We start from the raw sequence: 19327 nt of genomic DNA, 5'->3' as shown, positions 1-19327 counted from the left end.
ATATTAATCTGTGCGTATATCTTTTACAGATGGTTTCACTGCAGTGAAGTAGTGATAAGCCGTGAAAACACACACCCAGGGGAAATCTACACTGTCGCAAAGCCCCAATTTAAAATGAAGATATTTCCTTCACATCGATTCATTTTTAAGTTTAAAAGCTCGTCTACTGACTTACATGCTCTAAGTATAGCAAAATTTCAAACTTGAACTTTTACAGGTTATCACTTGCACTCTACTGAAAGTCAAATCCTGCTACTTATTCAAGGTTGTTTCTCCTTCCCTTGAAGCACAAAAAAAAAAAAGGCATCACACAGGCATTGTTTCAATTTTTTTTAAAATATTGTGCAAGTTGGGTCATGACAAATACACCCATTTTTTTCATAATTCAAGGTATACATGTTATTCGAATTTGATTTGAAATTATTCCACCAAAATCACTATTCCCTTCGAATTTGCTTTGAACCCATGATGTACTACTCACACAAGCCTAGCAAATAGTACGTTTTAGGTTAAGCAAACAGTGATTTGGTCGAATAATTTCGAATCGAATGGTTCAAGTAGTATGCATCACTCAACATTATAAAAAATGAGCATATTTGTCATGACTCAACCAGCTTGCCAAATATTTTTTAAACTGGAACAAGGCACGCACAAATGACTTCCTGGCACTCCCAAGCTACAATGAAACCAACTTTACAGGAGGATTACATGCAAGCTTTTTTGTTCATTTTGAGTACTTAAAAATGTTGAATATTTAAAATTCACGTCAAAGTGAATTTAGGTACTGTAATATCCTTTCGAATATTTGAAGTATAGAATACTGGAACAAGGATAAATTCAAGGTCTCTACTAGCCAAAACCAAGGTATAATAAGCAGGAATACCATGGTGGGGTGACTGAGCTCATTTTGATGAACTGAAGTCCTTTAACACTCGCATTGCACTCCACTGAAGTGTGGCTGCATTCACTGGAAATCCAAACCGCTTCTTGTAAGCTCAGCAGCGCAACGATCTAGCTACTGAAAAACTTTAAAGAATAGCTCACGAATAGTTCACTTAGTCCATGATCAGAGGCAACAGGCATGCCAATCACATTGGATAGAAAAGAATAAACATGAGAATGAAAGCAAGTGCTAATCAACTTGCAAGTGGTATTTTAGTGGACTAAAAATATTACTGCCTCTCTACTGTGCTTTAGTTATACCAGAGTCCTTTCTAGGTTCTCTAGATTTCATCAACTCGCACTTTTTCTTTCCCTCTTTGCATTGCCACCAGCAGCATTTACAGGCCACCTACTAAGTTGGCTCACAAGACCAAAATTTCAAAGTTTGTCCGTGCTTGTCAAGTGCCATGAGAGACAAACAAAATAAGAAATAAACTAAAAGACACTTACCTCCACTGGCCGAATTGATGACCACCTGCGTAAACAGGGCGTCAAGCTCGTCATACTGCACCAGGGCCTCGTCGTACAGTCCCAGTGCCTCGAGCACAAACGCTAGCTCCTCCTGGATAATAACAACGGGGCTCCGGATGTAGACAAGTAGTGCATCGTGGCAAAGTGAAGACTGTACTTGGTGTGATCCAATTGTGCCTAGCCTCAGCAATTAACTGCGATTGTTTCAATGTAATGATAATTTTTATAGGCTAAATCTACCTCAGCCTCTTTTCAGAAGACAGGAAACTGGCATGCAAAGGTACACTGAAAACTAACTTTGATAATCCTGGCGATTTCAAATACACCTAATGTTAGGCACTCAAGCACTCTGCCTACAGCCACCCCTGAAACAAAGCCACAGAAATCGGAAATCGAACCTGTGACCTCCGGCTAAGCAGCAGAACAAATCCCTGAACCACACTCATCTGATGTATGGGCACTCATGTTGTGATGCGAAATTCTGAAAGTGAACGTTTTAAAGTCTACTAGAAACATAAGCTCTTTTCCTTTTTTTTGTCAAATAAATGAAAATATATCTTTAAGATAACTCCTTTACTAGTCTAATACCCCTGTCACACGGCCACCACCAAACTCTGTTAAACTCCGTCAACATGAAACTCCCCTAGGGAGTTCGACGGAAATGGAGGTTGTGGCAGTGTCACACGGCATTGACAAGGTTGTAATACCGTATTTACTCGCATAATCCTCGCACTTTTTTGGCGGAAAACCGATGCAAAGTTGGGGGTGCAAGAATTATGCGGAGAAAACTTTCCACGAAAGCGTACAGTGCAAAAAAAGCAAGCGAAGTGGCCGCGAATCGGAATTCTCACACCAGAAACTAACGAAAAGCTTTCAGAAGTACCAATTAAAACTTACCTCAACATTAAAAGCACTGGTTCAACACAAGGCAAAATTTATTTCAGACACTAAAAGTGCAAGCAAATAGTCGAGAATTAGAACATTATACGCAAAGCTTGTGGGTGTTGCGGCCGTAGCGGTAGCATTCGTCGCGCAACAGGAGCCCTCAAAAGGTAAACGTAGGACGTCAGTATTGGCTTAATGGCTATTTAATAGAATCGTTCATAGTTTCCTTCTGAAAAAAATAAAGTTTACAATCAATCCCAGTTTTAGGCACACGGCAGGCCCAACGCGTCTTGGTGGCTTTCAGCTGCCGTCACCAATAGCGAACAAAAAACTCGTAGACTCCTAAGGGCCTACTGGCGGCCCTGTTGTCGTTGTTTAGTGCATGATCTATCACTTTCAACTTGAAAGCAGTCGTGTAGCTTCAGTATCGCGCCGTAACATCACAAGATTACCAACACAACATACAAAACACGCCGCAACGCGCACTTGCCACTTTGGCTTGGCTTGAATTGGATTGAATCTCCGTGCAGTAATAGTACGCTTGATGCTTAAGAGATGGCGCCAGATGACACACGTCACTATCATCAGTGGCTGGAACGAGCAGACGACATTATTGCGGCAGTTTTTGGGGGTGCGATAATTACTCGAGGAAAAAAAGAAGTTGTATTTTTGTTGGGCGATGTGGGGGGTGCGAGGATCATGCGAGTGCAAGGATTAAGCGAGTAAATACAATAGTTGCCCCAAGGAGCTCAGCCGGTGCTGTTTGATTTTTGCAGAAGTATCCAAATTTCATCTATAGTTGCTTTTTTTTGTGAATCTTCGTTATGCAGTATTTACAGACGCACACTATTCAGTAGGTCTGAAGCAAACATAGCATTAAAGACTATTTCAAATGAAAAAGAATACGCTAAATGTAGTGATGCTTGCAGTGACACTGGCCACATTCTGCCTAACAATGTTTGTTTACAATTACAGTGTGCTCTACAACTAGTTGTTTGTGTACGAAAGTTCTTGTGTTTGCTTGCCTCGTCAGCACACATATTGTTTTCTGTATACTGTGCTGCGTCTTCAGCAGGTGACGATGATGCAGCGCTGTCAGTCATTCCTCTCATGTACAAACGCAAGCACGACGACGACAATAACCATGCGCACGGAAGAAATATCCTGTGGCCCAACTCGCGCAACACCATGTAGAGGGCATATATGTGGAGAGTAGCTGCACTCTGGTGTGTGTGTGTATATGTATGTGTGTGAAGACACATGTTATGTATGAGTACTGAAACGAAAGAACATTTAATATTGCCAAAATGCATTATGGTTTTCACTGCGGCAATATAGTGCTAGAAATTTTTTTCCGACCTGCAGACTACTGAAGACGAGAGTACCTCTATTCGCTGCAAAAGGAGATCGCCGAACTTCCTTTGCAAAATGCTCCATTTAACTTCGTTTGCATAAGGAATGGACTGCATCTCCCTTGTCAAAAGTACGAGAGAGTTAGACGGTGTTCACGGGTGCCCGTGTGACAGAGGTAAAAACTCCTTTCGCGCTTATGCGTCTCATCTTCAAATCACGCCCAGCAATCGCAACAGGTTCCAATGTGTCTGCATGCTAACTACCTGTCTCCGTACCTGCAGGAAAAAGAAGTGCAGGAAAGACCATTGGGACGCGGTTCTCCGCTCCCGCTGCATCCGTATGAGCTCCTCGTAACGACCCAGATGGCGCCCCGTGGCGTGCAACAGTAGCTGCCGCAGACGCCCCAGAAGCGCTGCCACACCGACCGAACCGCTCGAGTCTGTTGACACCTGTACACACCTGCAAGGCAGACAAGCAGTGCATGTTGAAAGGCAACAACGTGACGAAGGCGAGATGATGAGGAATGAGCAGGCATGCTCAGTGAATCACCACTAAGCATGCAGTAGACTAACATAAATTCAACCACTGAAAGCTACAGCGTTTGATTGAATTTACCGATATCTAGGCTTGTGTGAACATTCGAATGATTCAAATATTCGAACGAATAATGCAGTATCTGAATTCATTTTTAATTGAGTTTGAATCATTAAAAATTTCTAATTATTCGAAACGAACGAATAGGTGCATATTAATCTGCTTGTAACACTCTGTAAAGGTGGTTTCAATCCAGTAGAGGGGTGCTAAGCCGTGAAAGCACCTATCCAAGAGTATTAGTCTGCATGTAAAAGTGGTTTCACTGCAGTAAAGTGGTGCTAAGCAGTCAAAACACATCTTCAAAAGAAAATCATCACAGCAGCGAAGCCCCACTTCAAGGTTTTAATGAAGAATTACACTCACATCGATTCTGTGTGTGTGTGTATGTTTTTTTCAGTTTATAAGCTCATTACACCGACTTATATGCTTTAAGTATAGGAAATTTCAAAACGTAGCATATTTTACTGGCTATCACAATGACTGTACCGAAAGTGAAATCCTGCTACTATTCAAAACTGTTGCCCCTTTCCTTGATGCCAAAAGAAAAAGGGCCTTTGCGCAGAAGTTGTTTCAATTTTTGAAAAATATTGTGCAGGTTAGTTTGGTCATGATGAATATGCCCTTTTTTCATAATAATTTGTGATTATATATATATATATATATATATATATATATATATATTGTAAGAATTCATTGGATGTCATCTTCTTCATCTGTCAATAACCATCATCACTTTTCGCCCGTTCCTCTTCATCATCGGCGCCATCTTGCTGTTGCTTGAGTAAAGCATCAGCTGTACCGTTGTATTTCAAGCAACAGCAAGATGGCGCCGATGATGAAGAGGAACGGGCGAAGAGTGATGATGGCTATTGACAGATGAGGAAGATGACATCCAATGAATTCTTACAATACATATATATATATATATATATACTATTCGAATTCGCTTCGAACCTAAAATTCAGTATTCACAGAAGCTTACTAATATCTGAAGTGTTCAATGTTAGCTAAGCTATGCCATAAAACACAGCTACAGGCCTATTCGACAAACAGCCTAGTTCAGCTGAGTGCTTGATCATTATATAGCATAGAAAAAAAAAACATGACTCAGAGTGACTCACAGTGAGGCCTAACAGGGACACCCCCAAGTGCTAAGTGACTCCCATCTCCATGCAACTTCTGATACATCTAAATACATATCCTCAGACTGAGCAGACGTTATTTCCTTTGCTTCTCAGCATACACAAAAGATGGTGCTAATGTATGGCCTTTCGAACCCCTTACCTGTAGCTTACATAAGCCGGACGGGGCGCACAAACAACACAGCTTGGGAAAATTAGGAAAAGAAAATGGGTCGAATTTGGCCCTTCATTGTAAATACTGCAATTGCGAGCAGGCGCATGACGAAATTGGGATTCTGGGCAAAACTCACAACAAGTGGCGGGTGAAATACTTGAGGCGCTTCACGCAGCAAAAAATGACGAAGCACGTTTAGTGACAATTCTGTGGGATTACACAGACGGGAACGTGCTTTTATGTAATATTTTTTTATAATCTCAGTGAACAAGAACCACTAAGGTAGAGTTATATATGAAGCATAGCACAAGAACGTGAGCCTTGTATTTTTTGTTTAATAGGAAGCCAATTATGACATGGCTGTGCTATCTCATGACTATATATTATTGAGCTTTGCTCAGCTGAATAAGCGATTGGCACTCTATCCCCATAGCCACCTTCTTAACTGCTTACTGTGTACATTTCTGGCTAGGTAAACATTTCCTTAATGCTATCACTGTAAAATAATCATTTCTTTCTGTAACACGTGATACATACTATCCTAACTATTAAAAGCAAAATTGTTCAACCAAGTCACTATTTGCGACAAACCTCAAATTCACTATTCATCTAATCCAAGCACTTTCGAATTAGCTTTCCACCCATGTCATAATGACACTCCTGGGATGAGTCTTATTCATATTCCCCCATTTAGAAGTGTATCAGGTGCACCCAACCAAACCAACCGGTCAAAAGTCTTGCTGGGGAAGTCGGCGCGCATGCGGTCATACACAGTCGCACGTGAGAGGAGCTTGGCCTTGTTGGCACGCCGCGCATCAGTCGGCTCCACGGCGACCAGCATCCAGTCGTAGATGCCAGCTTCTTTGAGCTGCGACATCCACTCGATAATTTCATCTCGCACCCGAGACCGATATGCCTCCAGGTCCTGCAAAAGAAAGGCGATGGGACACGAGTGTGGCTAGAACTCAAGACGCATCTATTTTGTAAGCAGCAGAACATGTTGACAGAAGAGCACATTCACGAACTATTACGTAATGCATCTTGACAAGACCAATACAAAAAGAAAAACAGGACAAGAACAGGAAAAAAAGCAGACACAACACTGTGCCCCTGCTTTTTTTCATCCGTCTCAGTCATTTTTCACATTGTCACATCAATGTGTCAAGAGTGTTCAAATGCTATAAAGAACATGAACGAAGAGACTGGATACACCTGGATACACAAACAACTTTGCGTGTTATTTGTCTATGTTTCGATTCCTAAAATGTCCACATGTTTTGCAAAGACAGCAAGTGACACGTTTAGGTTTAAGGATGTCCCAATAAAACATAAGCCTACAGTGGCTATTAAAATTTTTTCACAGAATCAGATTTAAAAATGATAAATGAGGCAACATAGAGGCACATCATGTTAAACTACACTTATAGATTAGACTTCAGTAGGAAGACTACCATTTTTCGTAATCAATGAGAAAATCGTCAACAAAAAGTGAGCGCTTAATTACCACCTCACCAGGCTACTGCAACATCACATAGTTTGACCCTGTACAGTTTCGTCCAGTTAAGCGTTTAAGTTAGCAAATATAGACGAGCAAATAGGGACGGTGCATGGTTCAAGAGAAAAAAAAATTCAATATATCAAACATACTTTGAAATACTTCCTGTGCCAACAGAACACATGACTGAGATGGTATTTGACAACCTGTAATCATGCAAACTGTATTGGGAGTAAGGCGTAAACATGATATTCAAAACCAGAAATTTTGCCAATAATCTGTGCCAACAAATACAGCACCAACCCTTTTCAATCAAATGAACTCGTGTACAACTTTGAAGGTTATTTTACCACTTGAAACACTTATTTTACCTTTCAGACATACTACCATCATGAAAACAGACCATGTGTCAACATTCATATTTTTTAGCAAGTTTACACGCGACATAACAGCGATACTATCATGAGACATTCTGTAAGTTAGAGGCTCAAGATTAATTTCAACTGCTCTAGGTTATTCAACATGCCCTTAAACGTAAGCACACAGGCGCTTCTGTCTTTTGCCCCCCTGAAATGTGATCCCTATAGCTGAGAGCTGAACCTGCACCTGAGCGCTTAGCAACGCAACATTCAATCGGCCAACACAGCAAGCAAAACAACATACAGGCACTGCAAGCCATGCTCACATTGCAATCGGTGCAGTAAACGTGCAGGTGTGCCTGATCGAGCAGACGGCAGTCCTTCTCTCGAGACAGTTGGGCCGCATCGTACTCGACAAAGCGACACTCCACCCACACCGTCTTCGGGCCCCGCCCATAGGACCTGCATGGTTTCGATCGGGCATCGAAGTGTTTGCTCCACATCTGCACAACTGATGCCTTCATCTATGACTGCCATTGGCTGAAAGCAGGATCGAGATACCATGCATAAATCTTACAAGCATTTATTTCCTACAATCGCTGAGCCTCTATCAAGTGAGCTGTCGCAATCAGCATAAGGTTCCTGAAGGTCTTCCATGACCGGATAATAGTCATCATTAGAAGACAGTCTCTATTTCGGAAATTTAGAGTACCCCTTGAAAATAAATTTCAATGCTTCAAAAGTTGAGAGAAGAATAAAAACAAAACACATTAAACAAAGTACATTGTCACTTCACACCGTGAAGAAACAAGCATTCCACACATTAGCTGTATGAACGACCCAATTACACAAAATGGAAACTGAACCTGCAGCCTGTAATCCTCAGAAAATCATGCTAGCAGATCTGAATACCAGGCGTTCTTTTTCCTACCTATCCCAAATCGTTAAAATAAGATGTTCATAGATTATTGAGATGGAACAGTTTCTGTTCAAATGCCCAGACTGACAGATTGTAAACAAAGAGTAGTTTCTAAAGTGTTGCGACTTATATTGAGACATGTTAGCAGCCAATTACTGATGTCAGGTGGTGAAAGTAAATGATAAGGTTAAAACTATTGATGAAGTTGTTCGCACAAGTAAAGAACTTTTCAGTGAACAAGCTTCTATGGGAGATATGCAAATGAACACTTCACATACAAATTCTCTCTAATCTAAACTGCACAAAAGCAGATATAAGTAATTATGCAATTTAAAATAGCCACAAAAGCTCAACTGTAAAACAAGAAACTGCAGCACTCTTGACTAGCAGCTGTCAACAAGCAAATGCTTATATTGTTACGTGAATGACAAGTCATTGTAAAGCACCCCCATTGCAGTAAAATAGAAAGAGTGAGCTAGTTGATATACCACCAGGATTGATACAGCGCTAAAAGACGAAGACATAAAAAATGGAAAGCACAAGACAAGCGCTGTTTTGCAACTTAAAGTTTCTGCTCTCCAACTTAAAGGTTTAAAAATGCCAATTTCTTTGTTTTTTTCTGACTAGCTGTAGTGGGAGGCTGTTGAAGTGGGTAAAAAATCAAGGTCGTCCTGACACACACCAGTAGTGTACAAAAAAATTATAATAGGGTATCAGTACTGCCATATGTCCATAAATTTTTTATGACTTTTAGAATGAAGTTTTTTGCTAAAGAAAGGCTAGCCCCAATCTGGCCTCTTGCTTAGAAAAAACAAAGAGGGTAGCGATGAAAAAACAGCCAGTTATGAAATTAAAGATGTACCCACTTATGTACGTTGTAAGTGTGGGGTTGTATAAGGAACTCCCTTAACTTGCATTACATTGTACAAGGGTCAAAGTGGTAAATGTATTAACATTTGCTTAAAAGAGCATAATCAGTAATTGATAAAGCCTAATGCATTGCATCTTGCATCGCATTGTAATTCGTGTGGCTGCTATCCTGCGTTTGTGCGGAAGTACTTCCGAGACACAGTTGCACATTATCTCCATGAAGTCAACGAGGCATTTCACATTTAAAAAATTGGAGACGCATGCGTTAGCCAGGCATTGATTTTATTAAGAGACAAAGTTTGGATACCTGCTTGGCAAAAGTAATGCTAAGAGACTAGTTTCGATTTTCTAGCTGATGCACACGCGTTGATATTCAATGAAATGTCTAATACATACACGTGTGTCCTGCTCAGCATTGTTTTCCTACGTTTTTCTTTCTTATATAAACATTTTAGTTTCAAAACGACACTCATTCTGTGCATTCCATTTTTTATGTATTCATGTTCTTGCACTGCCTCACTCATGAAAATGTTCGTTCTCTCAAATGTGCTTGAATATCAAACTGATCTGATGATATTTGTTCTATTTTTCCAAATTGTGTTATTGAAGTCTTCCAGAATCCGACAACAACAGGTGGTACATATACAGGGTGAGCAGATGTCAATGCCACAATGAAGAATGAAATGTACGGCCAGCAATACGCCATGCAACATACCGTGTCCACTCTACAGGCTCCTGCGGCAACCCTTCCAAAAGCAGAGGCTCAATAGCTTTGAACACTTGCTTGTCACCTGCATCTGAGCAAAACATGGAACACACGAACATTTTATATTGTGAAGAAAAGTGCAGAACAGAAAGAAAAAAGATGTTCACTATCACAAAAGCACCTATGTAAGCCACGATTAATTTCTGATACCGAAACATTCGCTGAAGCAATATCACTGAAAATACTGGTATAGGTTAAGAGTACATAAAACTTCAATAATCCATAGTCAAAGAAGGAAAAAACATTAGAAAACAGAACTCAGCTACTGCTTCTCAGCAACATCAGGTACTAACCTGCATTTTTTCTCATGGAATGTTAAACACCAATGCACAACTATGCTGATCAGCACAGCATGAGCACGAAAAGATGGAATGTTCCCAGTGCAATGCAGGAAAACCAACCTTTGAGGGTAAAACAAAGTCTAGCTTTTTTTCACAAATTTCAATTGGGTTAAAGTAGCTAGACATGAACAACACAATTGATGGTAAACCAATTTCAGCAGTATACTAGAACTGGCAATTGTCTCATTTCCTTCTTAATCAGCCTTTATATAGCCCCTAAAGAATTATTCAAGAACCTAGTGCTGTATGGAATGTTCCTAATTTAGGACCATGGCCAGGGAAAAACTGTTGCTTAACATTGGAGGATTTTGTGTGGTACTACACCGGTTCTGAAAAATCTGGGTTTGGTTGCATCTTTTCAAGCAGAAAAAAATGATAATGCTTTGCTTGGAATCAGTATCAAAATAGTCTATTCTGGCCAATTTTCGTTTGATGCATCCATTGGCAGACGAAAGAATTTTTGTTTACGTGGTGTTCTGTATCCACTCCATGTGGAACTAGGTTCTTTACGCTATCCAAAACTTCTCAGAGATTATCCCCGAACACAAACTTGGAGAGGACCAATAACGACTCTACGCAAGTAGCAATACCTAATTCCCTGTAACTTTCACGCAGAGGCAGCACCTAAGACTTGCCAGCACAAAAAACTACAAACTGACAACATCACAGTAGATGAAGGAATAAAACAGAAAAAACAGAGAGATGACTATGTACCCTGCTTGGTAAACATCGCATGCATGTTATATAAGCAACAAAGTCGGCAGGATTGTGGTGTGCTTGCTGTTTGCTTCCATATTGACTGTCAATGAAACAAAAGAGCTGCAGATGCTACATACACTTGAAAAATGACTTACAAACATGGAAATCAGTACCAAGTATACTAGCAGCACAAAATCCCAAAAAGGGTTCTTCGTGCGTGCAGCTAGAAAACAGGACAAATTCAAGCTATTATACTCCAGGGAGGGTGAATCATTCAGTTTTCAGGGCTGTATACACACTGTGTTGCCTTTTTCTGTGTTGTGCATTTCTCAGTTATTCAATAATTAAATTACAGACGTGACTCGACTTCATCTTTTTTTTTTTTTTTTTTTGTAAAGCATCCCATATATCATCTTATTGAAACACAACCATGAGGAACAAGAATTCTACACCCAGGATCAGGATCAAGACTGAAACTGTAGTACCAGGATGCTGTGGAATCTTTGTGAAGATTGGAATAGACTTGTTGCTCGCATCCTTATGTCAAATCCAGTTCATAAATAACCATAATATGCGATATATGAAAGGCCTTTTCTCAAATGCTAATGCCCCCCCCCGCTTTCGAAATTCTTCACTCTTCCAGCCCTTTGGAGGACTCAAATTTGTGATTGAGGCCAGATCGCTGAAGCGGGTTTCAGACCCCTTCTTTACGGTTATGGGCACAAAAGCCTTAAAGGGCCCGTGCAATGCTTTTTCAGCATGGTTAGAAAATGCTGCGGATCGTTAGTCGAGGCTTCTGAGAACACGAGCCAAACATTAGTAGGCAACATGCGGCCTAGAATTTACAATTACATCTCAAAGTCAGCTAGACATTGTTCCCTTTTCATTTTACAAATGATGTCATATACCCAAGCCATTGGGCCACGTTCCTCAATTTCAAGCCATTGGCTGATTTGAGCATCACAAGCTGCATAGTTGCGGTGGCTGCCACACGATGGCACCATGTGCTCGTACACGCGATCGCACTGAAAGTAACATCATCATCATCATCATCAGCCTGACTACGTCCACTGCAGGACAAAGGCCTCTCCCATGTTCCGCCATTTAACCCGGTCCTGTGCTTGCTGCTTCCAATTTATACCCGCAAACATCTTAATCTCATCTGCCCACCTAACCTTCTGTCTCCCCCTAACCCGCTTCCCTTCTCTGGGAATCCAGTCAGTTACCCTTAATGACCAGCGGTTATCCTGTCTACGCGCTACATGCCCTGCCCATGTCCATTTCTTCTTCTTGATTTCAGCTATGATATCCTTAACACCCGTTTGTTCCCTAATCCACTCTGCTCTCTTCTTGTCTCTTAAGGTTACACCTACCATTTTTCTTTCCATTGCTCGCTGCGTCGTCCTCAATTTAAGCTGAACCCTCTTTGTAAGTCTCCAGGTTTCTGCTCCGTAGCTAAGTACCGGCAAGATACAGCTGTTATATACCTTCCTCTTGAGGGATAGTGGCAATCTACCTGTCATAATTTGAGAGTGCTTGCCGAATGTGCTCCACCCCATTCTTATTCTTCTAGTTACTTCAATCTCGTGGTTCGGCTCTGCGGTTATTACCTGCCCTAAATAGACATAGTCTTTTACAACTTCAAGTGCACTATTACCTATCTCGAAGCGCTGCTCTTTGCCGAGGTTGTTGTACATTACTTTCGTTTTCTGCAGATTAATTTTAAGACCCACTTTTCTGCTCTCCTTGTCTAACTCCGTAATCATGAGTTGCAATTCGTCCCCCGAGTTACTCAGCAATGCAATGTCATCGGCGAAGCGCAGGTTACTAAGGTATTCTCCATTGACTCTTATCCCTAACTGTTCCCATTCTAGGCTTCTGAAAACCTCCTGTAAGCACGCGGTAAACAGCATTGGGGAAATTGTGTCCCCCTGCCTTACACCCTTCTTGATTGGTATTCTGTTGCTTTCTCTATGAAGCACTATGGTAGCAGTTGATCCCCTGTAGATTTCTTCCAGAATGTTTATATATACTTCATCTACGCCCTGATTCCGCAGTGTTTGCATGACGGCTGATATTTCTACTGAATCAAACGCCTTCTCGTAATCTATGAAGGCTATGTATAGTGGTTGGTTATACTCTGAGCATTTCTCTATTACCTGATTGATAGTATGAATGTGGTCAATTGTTGAGTAGCCTGTTCGAAATCCTGCTTGTTCCTTTGGTTGATTGAATTCTAATGTTTTCTTTACTCTGTTAGCAATTACCTTTGTAAATAGCTTGTATACTACAGAGAGCAAGCTGATCGGCCTGTAATTCTTCAAGTCCTTGTCATCTCCTTTCTTATGTATTAAGATGATGTTAGCGTTCTTCCAAGACTCTGGTACTCTTCCCGTCAGGAGACACCTCGTAAACAGGGTGGCTAGTTTTTCTAACACAATCTGTCCTCCATCTTTCAGCAGATCTGATGTTACCTGATCCTCACCAGCAGCTTTGCCCCTTTGCATGCTCTCCAAAGCTTTTCTGACTTCTTCTATCATTACTGGTGGGGTGCAATCTGGGTTACTGCTAGTTCTTATAGTATTAAGGTCGTGGTTGTTTCGGCTACTGTACAGATCCCTGTAAAACTCCTCCGCTATCTGAACTATCCTATCCATATTGGTAGTTATTTTGCCTTCTTTGTCCCTTAGTGCATACATCCGACTTTTGCCTATCCCAAGTTTCCTCTTCAATGCTTTGACACTTCCTCCGTTTTTCAGAGCGTGTTCAATTCTCTCCATGTTATACCTTCTTACATCGCATACTTTACGTCTATTAATCAACTTCGAAAGCTCTGCCAGTTCTATTTTGTCTGTTGTACTTGACACTTTCATGATTTGACGCTTCTTAATTAGGTTCTTCGTTTCCTGTGAAAGCTTGCCAGTGTCCTGTCTAACTACCCTGCCTCCAACTTCCACTGCACACTCCATAATGATACTCGTCAGATTATCATTCATTGTATCTACGCTAAGGTTGGTTTCCTCACTGAGAGCCGAGTACCTGTTCTGCAGTGACACTCTGAATTCCTGTACTTTCCCTCTCAGTGCTAGCTGATTGATTGGCTTCTTGCGTATCAGTTTCTGTCGTTCCTTCTTCAAGTCTAGGCGAATTCGAGACCGTACCATTCTATGGTCACTGCATCGTACCTTGCCAATCACTTCCACATCCTGCACGATTCCAGGGTGTGCACTCATTATAAAGTCTATTTCGTTCTTATTTTCGCCATTAGGGCTCCTCCATGTCCACTTGCGGTTTTCTCGTTTTCGGTAGAAGGTATTCAAAATCCGTAAATTATTGCGTTCTGCGAATTCTACTAGTAGCTCTCCTCTGGCGTTTCTAGTGCCGATGCCATAATCTCCTACTGCCTGGTCTCTAGCCTGCTTCTTCCCTACCTTTGCATTAAAGTCGCCCATCACTATAGTATACTGTGTTTTTACCTTACTCATTGCCGATTCCACGTCTTCATAGAAGCTTTCAACTGAAGCGTCATCATGGCTGGATGTAGGCGCGTAAGCCTGTACTACCTTCATCTTGTATCTTTTATTCAGTTTAATTACGATACCTACCACCCTTTCATTAATGCTATAGTATTCCTCTATGTTGCCAGCTATGTTTCTGTGAATTAGGAACCCCACTCCCAGTTCTCTTCTGTCTGCCAAGCCCCTGTAGCAAAGGACGTGGCCATTCTGTAGCACCGTATAGGCCTCATCTGTCCTCCTAACCTCACTGAGCCCTATTATATCCCATTTAACACCCTCTAGCTCCTCGAATAGTACAGCTAGACTTCCCTCACTAGATAAGGTTCTAGCGTTAAACGTTGCCAAGTTCAGGTTCCAATGGCGGCCTGTCCGGATCCAGAGATTCTTAGCACCCTCTGCTGCGTTGCAGATCTGACCGCCGCCGTAGTCAGTTGCTTCGCAGCTGCTGGGGACTGAGGGCCGTGAGTTATTTGAAGTAAGCATGTGGGAGGTAGTGGCCAGATACTGCACCAGGGTGGCCAATCCTTCTCTGGTGAGGGAGTGCGTTCTCGGCGGTGTTTGCCGGTGAGGCCGCACCCCAGGCCTCTTATTGCAGTTCCATCAACACGCGGATTTTCTTTTTTTTTTTTTTTTTTTTAATCCGGTTGGGAACTGCGCGGTACCGGGATTTGAACCACGGACCTCTTGCATGCGAGGCGGATGCTCTAACCACTACGCCATCGCCGCATCTGAAAGTAACCTGCATGTTTAAACAAGTAGAAAAGAAAGAATCCAAAGACATGATGCATGCGTGAAGTAAATTCTTCATTCCTTTGGTGTCCCTCCCTGCTTAGCTTCCAGCGTTCTCATAGAGACAAAAAAAAAAAGGAATTACAGGGTGCAACGAATCTTTGCAGCTCTGCTCATAGGATATTTAAACTATCGTAGGTGACTCATTTTGTCTTAATTTGAAATTCAAAGTTGGGGGGTCGACCAAGAATTGAAAACTAGCTTCTGTTGCGAAGTCTTTTTGAAAATGATCGCCACGTATTTGCACAAAGCTAGCTTTTCTGCATAACTAAAAGCTACTGTCGTGAATTTATCTTCGACTTCCTTTTCTTTGGAGACATTGTAAATAAATTTGTGCCTGCCATGCGATTTCAGAGAGGTTGGCTTACATTCGAGACGACTTACAATCGTGTAAGTACCATACTTGACAAATTCTAACATTTTTACGGCGGTTCATTCATGAGGCAATACACTCCTTTAATGAAGCTATTCGATGGCTACGTCTTGCAGAACCCCTTTAAGTATGCTAAGACACGTATGCTCATTTCCCTTCATTCCTGTGGCTATGAAGGCACTTTTATTGTACCTTACATTTCCTTAATGAGTTCTCTGCGGACTGGTGGACAGAAAGCATGTATTTGATAGTTTAATGCCACAAAATTGTTGCCCTGTATATTTCATATGAGTTTCGCAACTTACACAGAAGAAAGATTACACCGCTTTATGCAGACGTATGCGAAGCTGTCAGTTCATAAACCTACCTCTATTATCGCTGGGGTTGTACAAGCAAGAACCGCACTATGATTACCAGGCACACCATAATAGGCGACACCAAATCAATTTCAACCAGCAAGTGTTCTCTAACAGGTTTCTAAATCGAAGCACATATGTTTTCTTCTCGATTCACCTTCGTCAAACTGTTGCCACCACGGCCGAGAATCATACCCATGCCCTAGAGCATAGCAGTGCCACACATTCATAGAAGAGCATGTCTATATCGGCTTGAATCCTTTTAGAGAAGTCACAATATGGTCAAGTTGTACAAGTATAAAGTAGGGAATGTAGACAGGTGAATAAATAACTTCTCGCATGAATTTATGCATGAGAGCCATGCGAGTGTAGTCTTCAAAGGCCATAACAAAGTTTCTGACAGCCACCGCTTCAAAGCACGTAAAAAGTTGATGACTGTTAACATAATACACTTATTATTCATGGTTAGTGATAGGGAACATGACCCCATGAAGCAGTACCACACAGGAAATTACAGCGGAAACGTGCAGGGACGATAAACAGCACATCCCGAACAAAGTAATTAGATAAGTGTCGGCTTGGTGCAGCAAAACCGCCCCTTGAAAACAATGCGTATTGATTATTGAACACATTCTTACAGACTGTAGTAATGATAACTTTATCACAAAGATATCCGCTGACCCTGTGCTGTGATCCAATATGAAGTTGGGTACCAGGATGGGGAATGCATAAAAAAAAAGTGTAATATAAGACCATTTTCGGAATGTGTTTGACCAATGTGAAAGGACCTCTGTACTAAGCCAGAGATTGCGCATCAAGCCTGTGAAGTTTTCCCCAGCCATCACACTTACTTCCACTCTATGTGGCTTATCAGGTGTACATTGTGCATGCTTGATACCTGTTTGTTCACTGTTAGGAAAACATTTGTAGCAGCCTACAACTTTCTGCAGCATTGTATAAAAAGCTGTAATGGCTGCTTATAACAGCATTCCGATTTCCCTTTTGTTTTAATTTTCGTTGAAGACCAACGAAAAAAACACATAAATGTCCCTATTCATTACACTAGATGCTTCCTATCATGCATCCCGCTAAGTAATTATTCACTTAACTTGACACCACCAAAGGTTTTCTTGTTTCCATTCTGGCATCGTTTCTTACTGAATAGTTAAAACTTGGATGGCAAGTATGGACTGATATTATCAACCCAATCATGAACTCAAATGCTGAAGCACCGCTTTTAGCAGTGCTTGTGTAGAGTGAAAGAGTCTAAGACACATTTTCGCCCAGAAGGAAAGCCTCTCTCAAGTCTCATAGAAATATTTATGTAGTAAATGACAACTCACGGAGAATAATTGCACATATATACCTGATATTAACCAACAATTTTTTTTCAAAAAAAATTGATTATGAATTGTTCAAAATGCTCAATTAGGTATTATACTTTGTATGTAGCATTAAAACGGTCTTTTCTTAGATCTGGCATCACTTCTTTCATTACAAATTTCAGACAGAACAATTCCTAACGCAGCAAACCAACAAAGTTGTGCTACTTTCACCTGATTATAGAAGTAAACTGAAAGGATGAAATGACATAATTTTTCATGTCATTAGTGCTCTTGTTTCGTCATAACCTGGTGTTTTTCGCTCATCCCGCATGCATGAGTTCCTTCGAAGGTTTTATCGTTTTTAGTTTTTTATTTTCTTTTACAGGTTAAAACCAGCCCTGTTTCATGTTTTTAACCTCTTCTCAATCGCATTTTTTTAAGGCACATATATATGCACAGGTGACTGCAATCAAATTTCAGTTTTAATCAGAGCTCTTTATCTCTACTGTCTTTCTTTTCCCCGTGCCTTTGGGCTGCCCTAGCTAAGTGAGTAAAAGGATAGGTTACCTTGCATGCTATGTCAGCAACTAGACAGTCGCATTACAAAGAGTCGCACAAGGCACGCTATTAGCAAAATTGGTTATTAATAATTATTTCAATAAAGATGTTCCGCTAGACAACCGTGCAGCATAAAACAGTATAGCTACATCTTGGTTAGCTTGAAACACAAGGGCTTCACAAGTGAATGAAGGCATGAATGGAAGTGCGTGAGTGAGCAAGTGTTTGTGCTTGTATGTAGGTATCTGTTCGAGCATGTGTGCGCGATGTTACAGTCAGAAAAGAAGTTCAGAATGAGTTGTACAGAAAAAAAACAATAAAATCTGTAAAAATCTTCTTTTAAAGCATGGTTTACGACAAAATGAAAGCACGGCTTGCGGCATAATGCACTTCCAGGTCTATCTCTAGTACAGAACTCAACTGGACAGTTCATTTACAAATATAGTTCCACTTTATTGAGTTTAAGGGAGCATCATGAAGCAATACCATTATTAATAAGTCAACACAATCACTGCAGGTTGAAGACTGCACAAGTGAAGACTACTTTGGCTGAATATAACTGTTACACTCTCTGTTGATGCCTGCCGCACATCAACTGTGCACGATTATTTATTTTTATTTATTTATAATACCCTTAGGGCCAAATGGCATTGCATAGGGGAGTGGATATATACATGAAATATACCAAAAAAGAACAGTGCAGTGGTTTCAGTTAATACAATACTTATGCAGAATATACAAACAATGTAGTTATTTCTAAAAAATAAAATAAAATAGACAGCAGCAATTAGTACAGATATTAGTTTTCCTGGTTATACTATGTTAGCTAATGTTTTGCAAAAAAGTTAGCAGTCAGTGATGTTTGCGGCACTTATATGATTTCTAATGTTGACTTTCTACGTATTAGTTCTGGCGGGTCTTAGTTATTGTAACTACATAACGGCATTTGCTAAAATCTGCTCAATGCAAACACCAGTAACTGATTCTCTCAGCAACAGCCAAACACAGATGTGCCATAGTTATATTGTAGTCCTGGAATGCATGAATGAGCCCATTTTTATTGCTCTAAACAATAGGCTATTCTTTACGACAGCGAACATATGTTACTCGTAGTTCCATTATCTGCTGTAATGTAATATGATTCCCAATTCACACTTTTCTTATCGCAACATTGTTATTTCACAAACACGTTCTCCTGATATCTATTATGCATTCACTAAATCATGAGTTTGCCAGAGCAAGGAAAGCTTTAATAAGTTTTTATGCACTTAGCTAAACTTTGTATTCACCCAGAAAATTACGAAGTTTAATATAACTCGAAATTAGAGTAAAACCAGAACATATTTTGTATGAATGTCACACACTGCAACTGAACCAGCAAAGAAGGCAACGAAGAAAGCCGATTCCCGAGACTAATG

The 19327-nt window shown here is 40.8% G+C and overlaps 1 protein-coding gene across 3 annotated transcripts in view; it reads right to left on the bottom strand.

The window, feature by feature from the left end:
* LOC119174268 (SIDL trafficking protein particle complex subunit 10) overlaps positions 1 to 19327 on the bottom strand; it is a 97072-nt gene that overhangs the window by 70435 nt on the left and 7310 nt on the right. For 2 of the 3 annotated variants that reach the window (XM_037425107.2, XM_037425108.2), the window contains exons 2-6: positions 9900 to 9981; positions 7722 to 7857; positions 6267 to 6466; positions 3927 to 4110; positions 1393 to 1504 (exon numbers count right to left, since the gene is read on the bottom strand). In XM_037425107.2, the coding sequence (XP_037281004.2) occupies positions 1393 to 1504; positions 3927 to 4110; positions 6267 to 6466; positions 7722 to 7857; positions 9900 to 9981 (714 nt within the window). Of the gene's footprint in view, positions 1 to 1392; positions 1505 to 3926; positions 4111 to 6266; positions 6467 to 7721; positions 7858 to 9899; positions 9982 to 11005; positions 11091 to 19327 lie in introns of all 3 variants that reach the window. The other variant, XM_075883108.1, reaches the window with a different exon arrangement.

This window comes from Rhipicephalus microplus, unplaced genomic scaffold (genome assembly GCF_043290135.1).
Source record: "Rhipicephalus microplus isolate Deutch F79 unplaced genomic scaffold, USDA_Rmic scaffold_15, whole genome shotgun sequence".
NCBI classification, from domain to species: Eukaryota; Metazoa; Arthropoda; class Arachnida; order Ixodida; family Ixodidae; genus Rhipicephalus; species Rhipicephalus microplus.
Note: the sequence above shows the minus strand (reverse complement) of the source record. Positions and strands in the feature narration are given on the sequence as shown.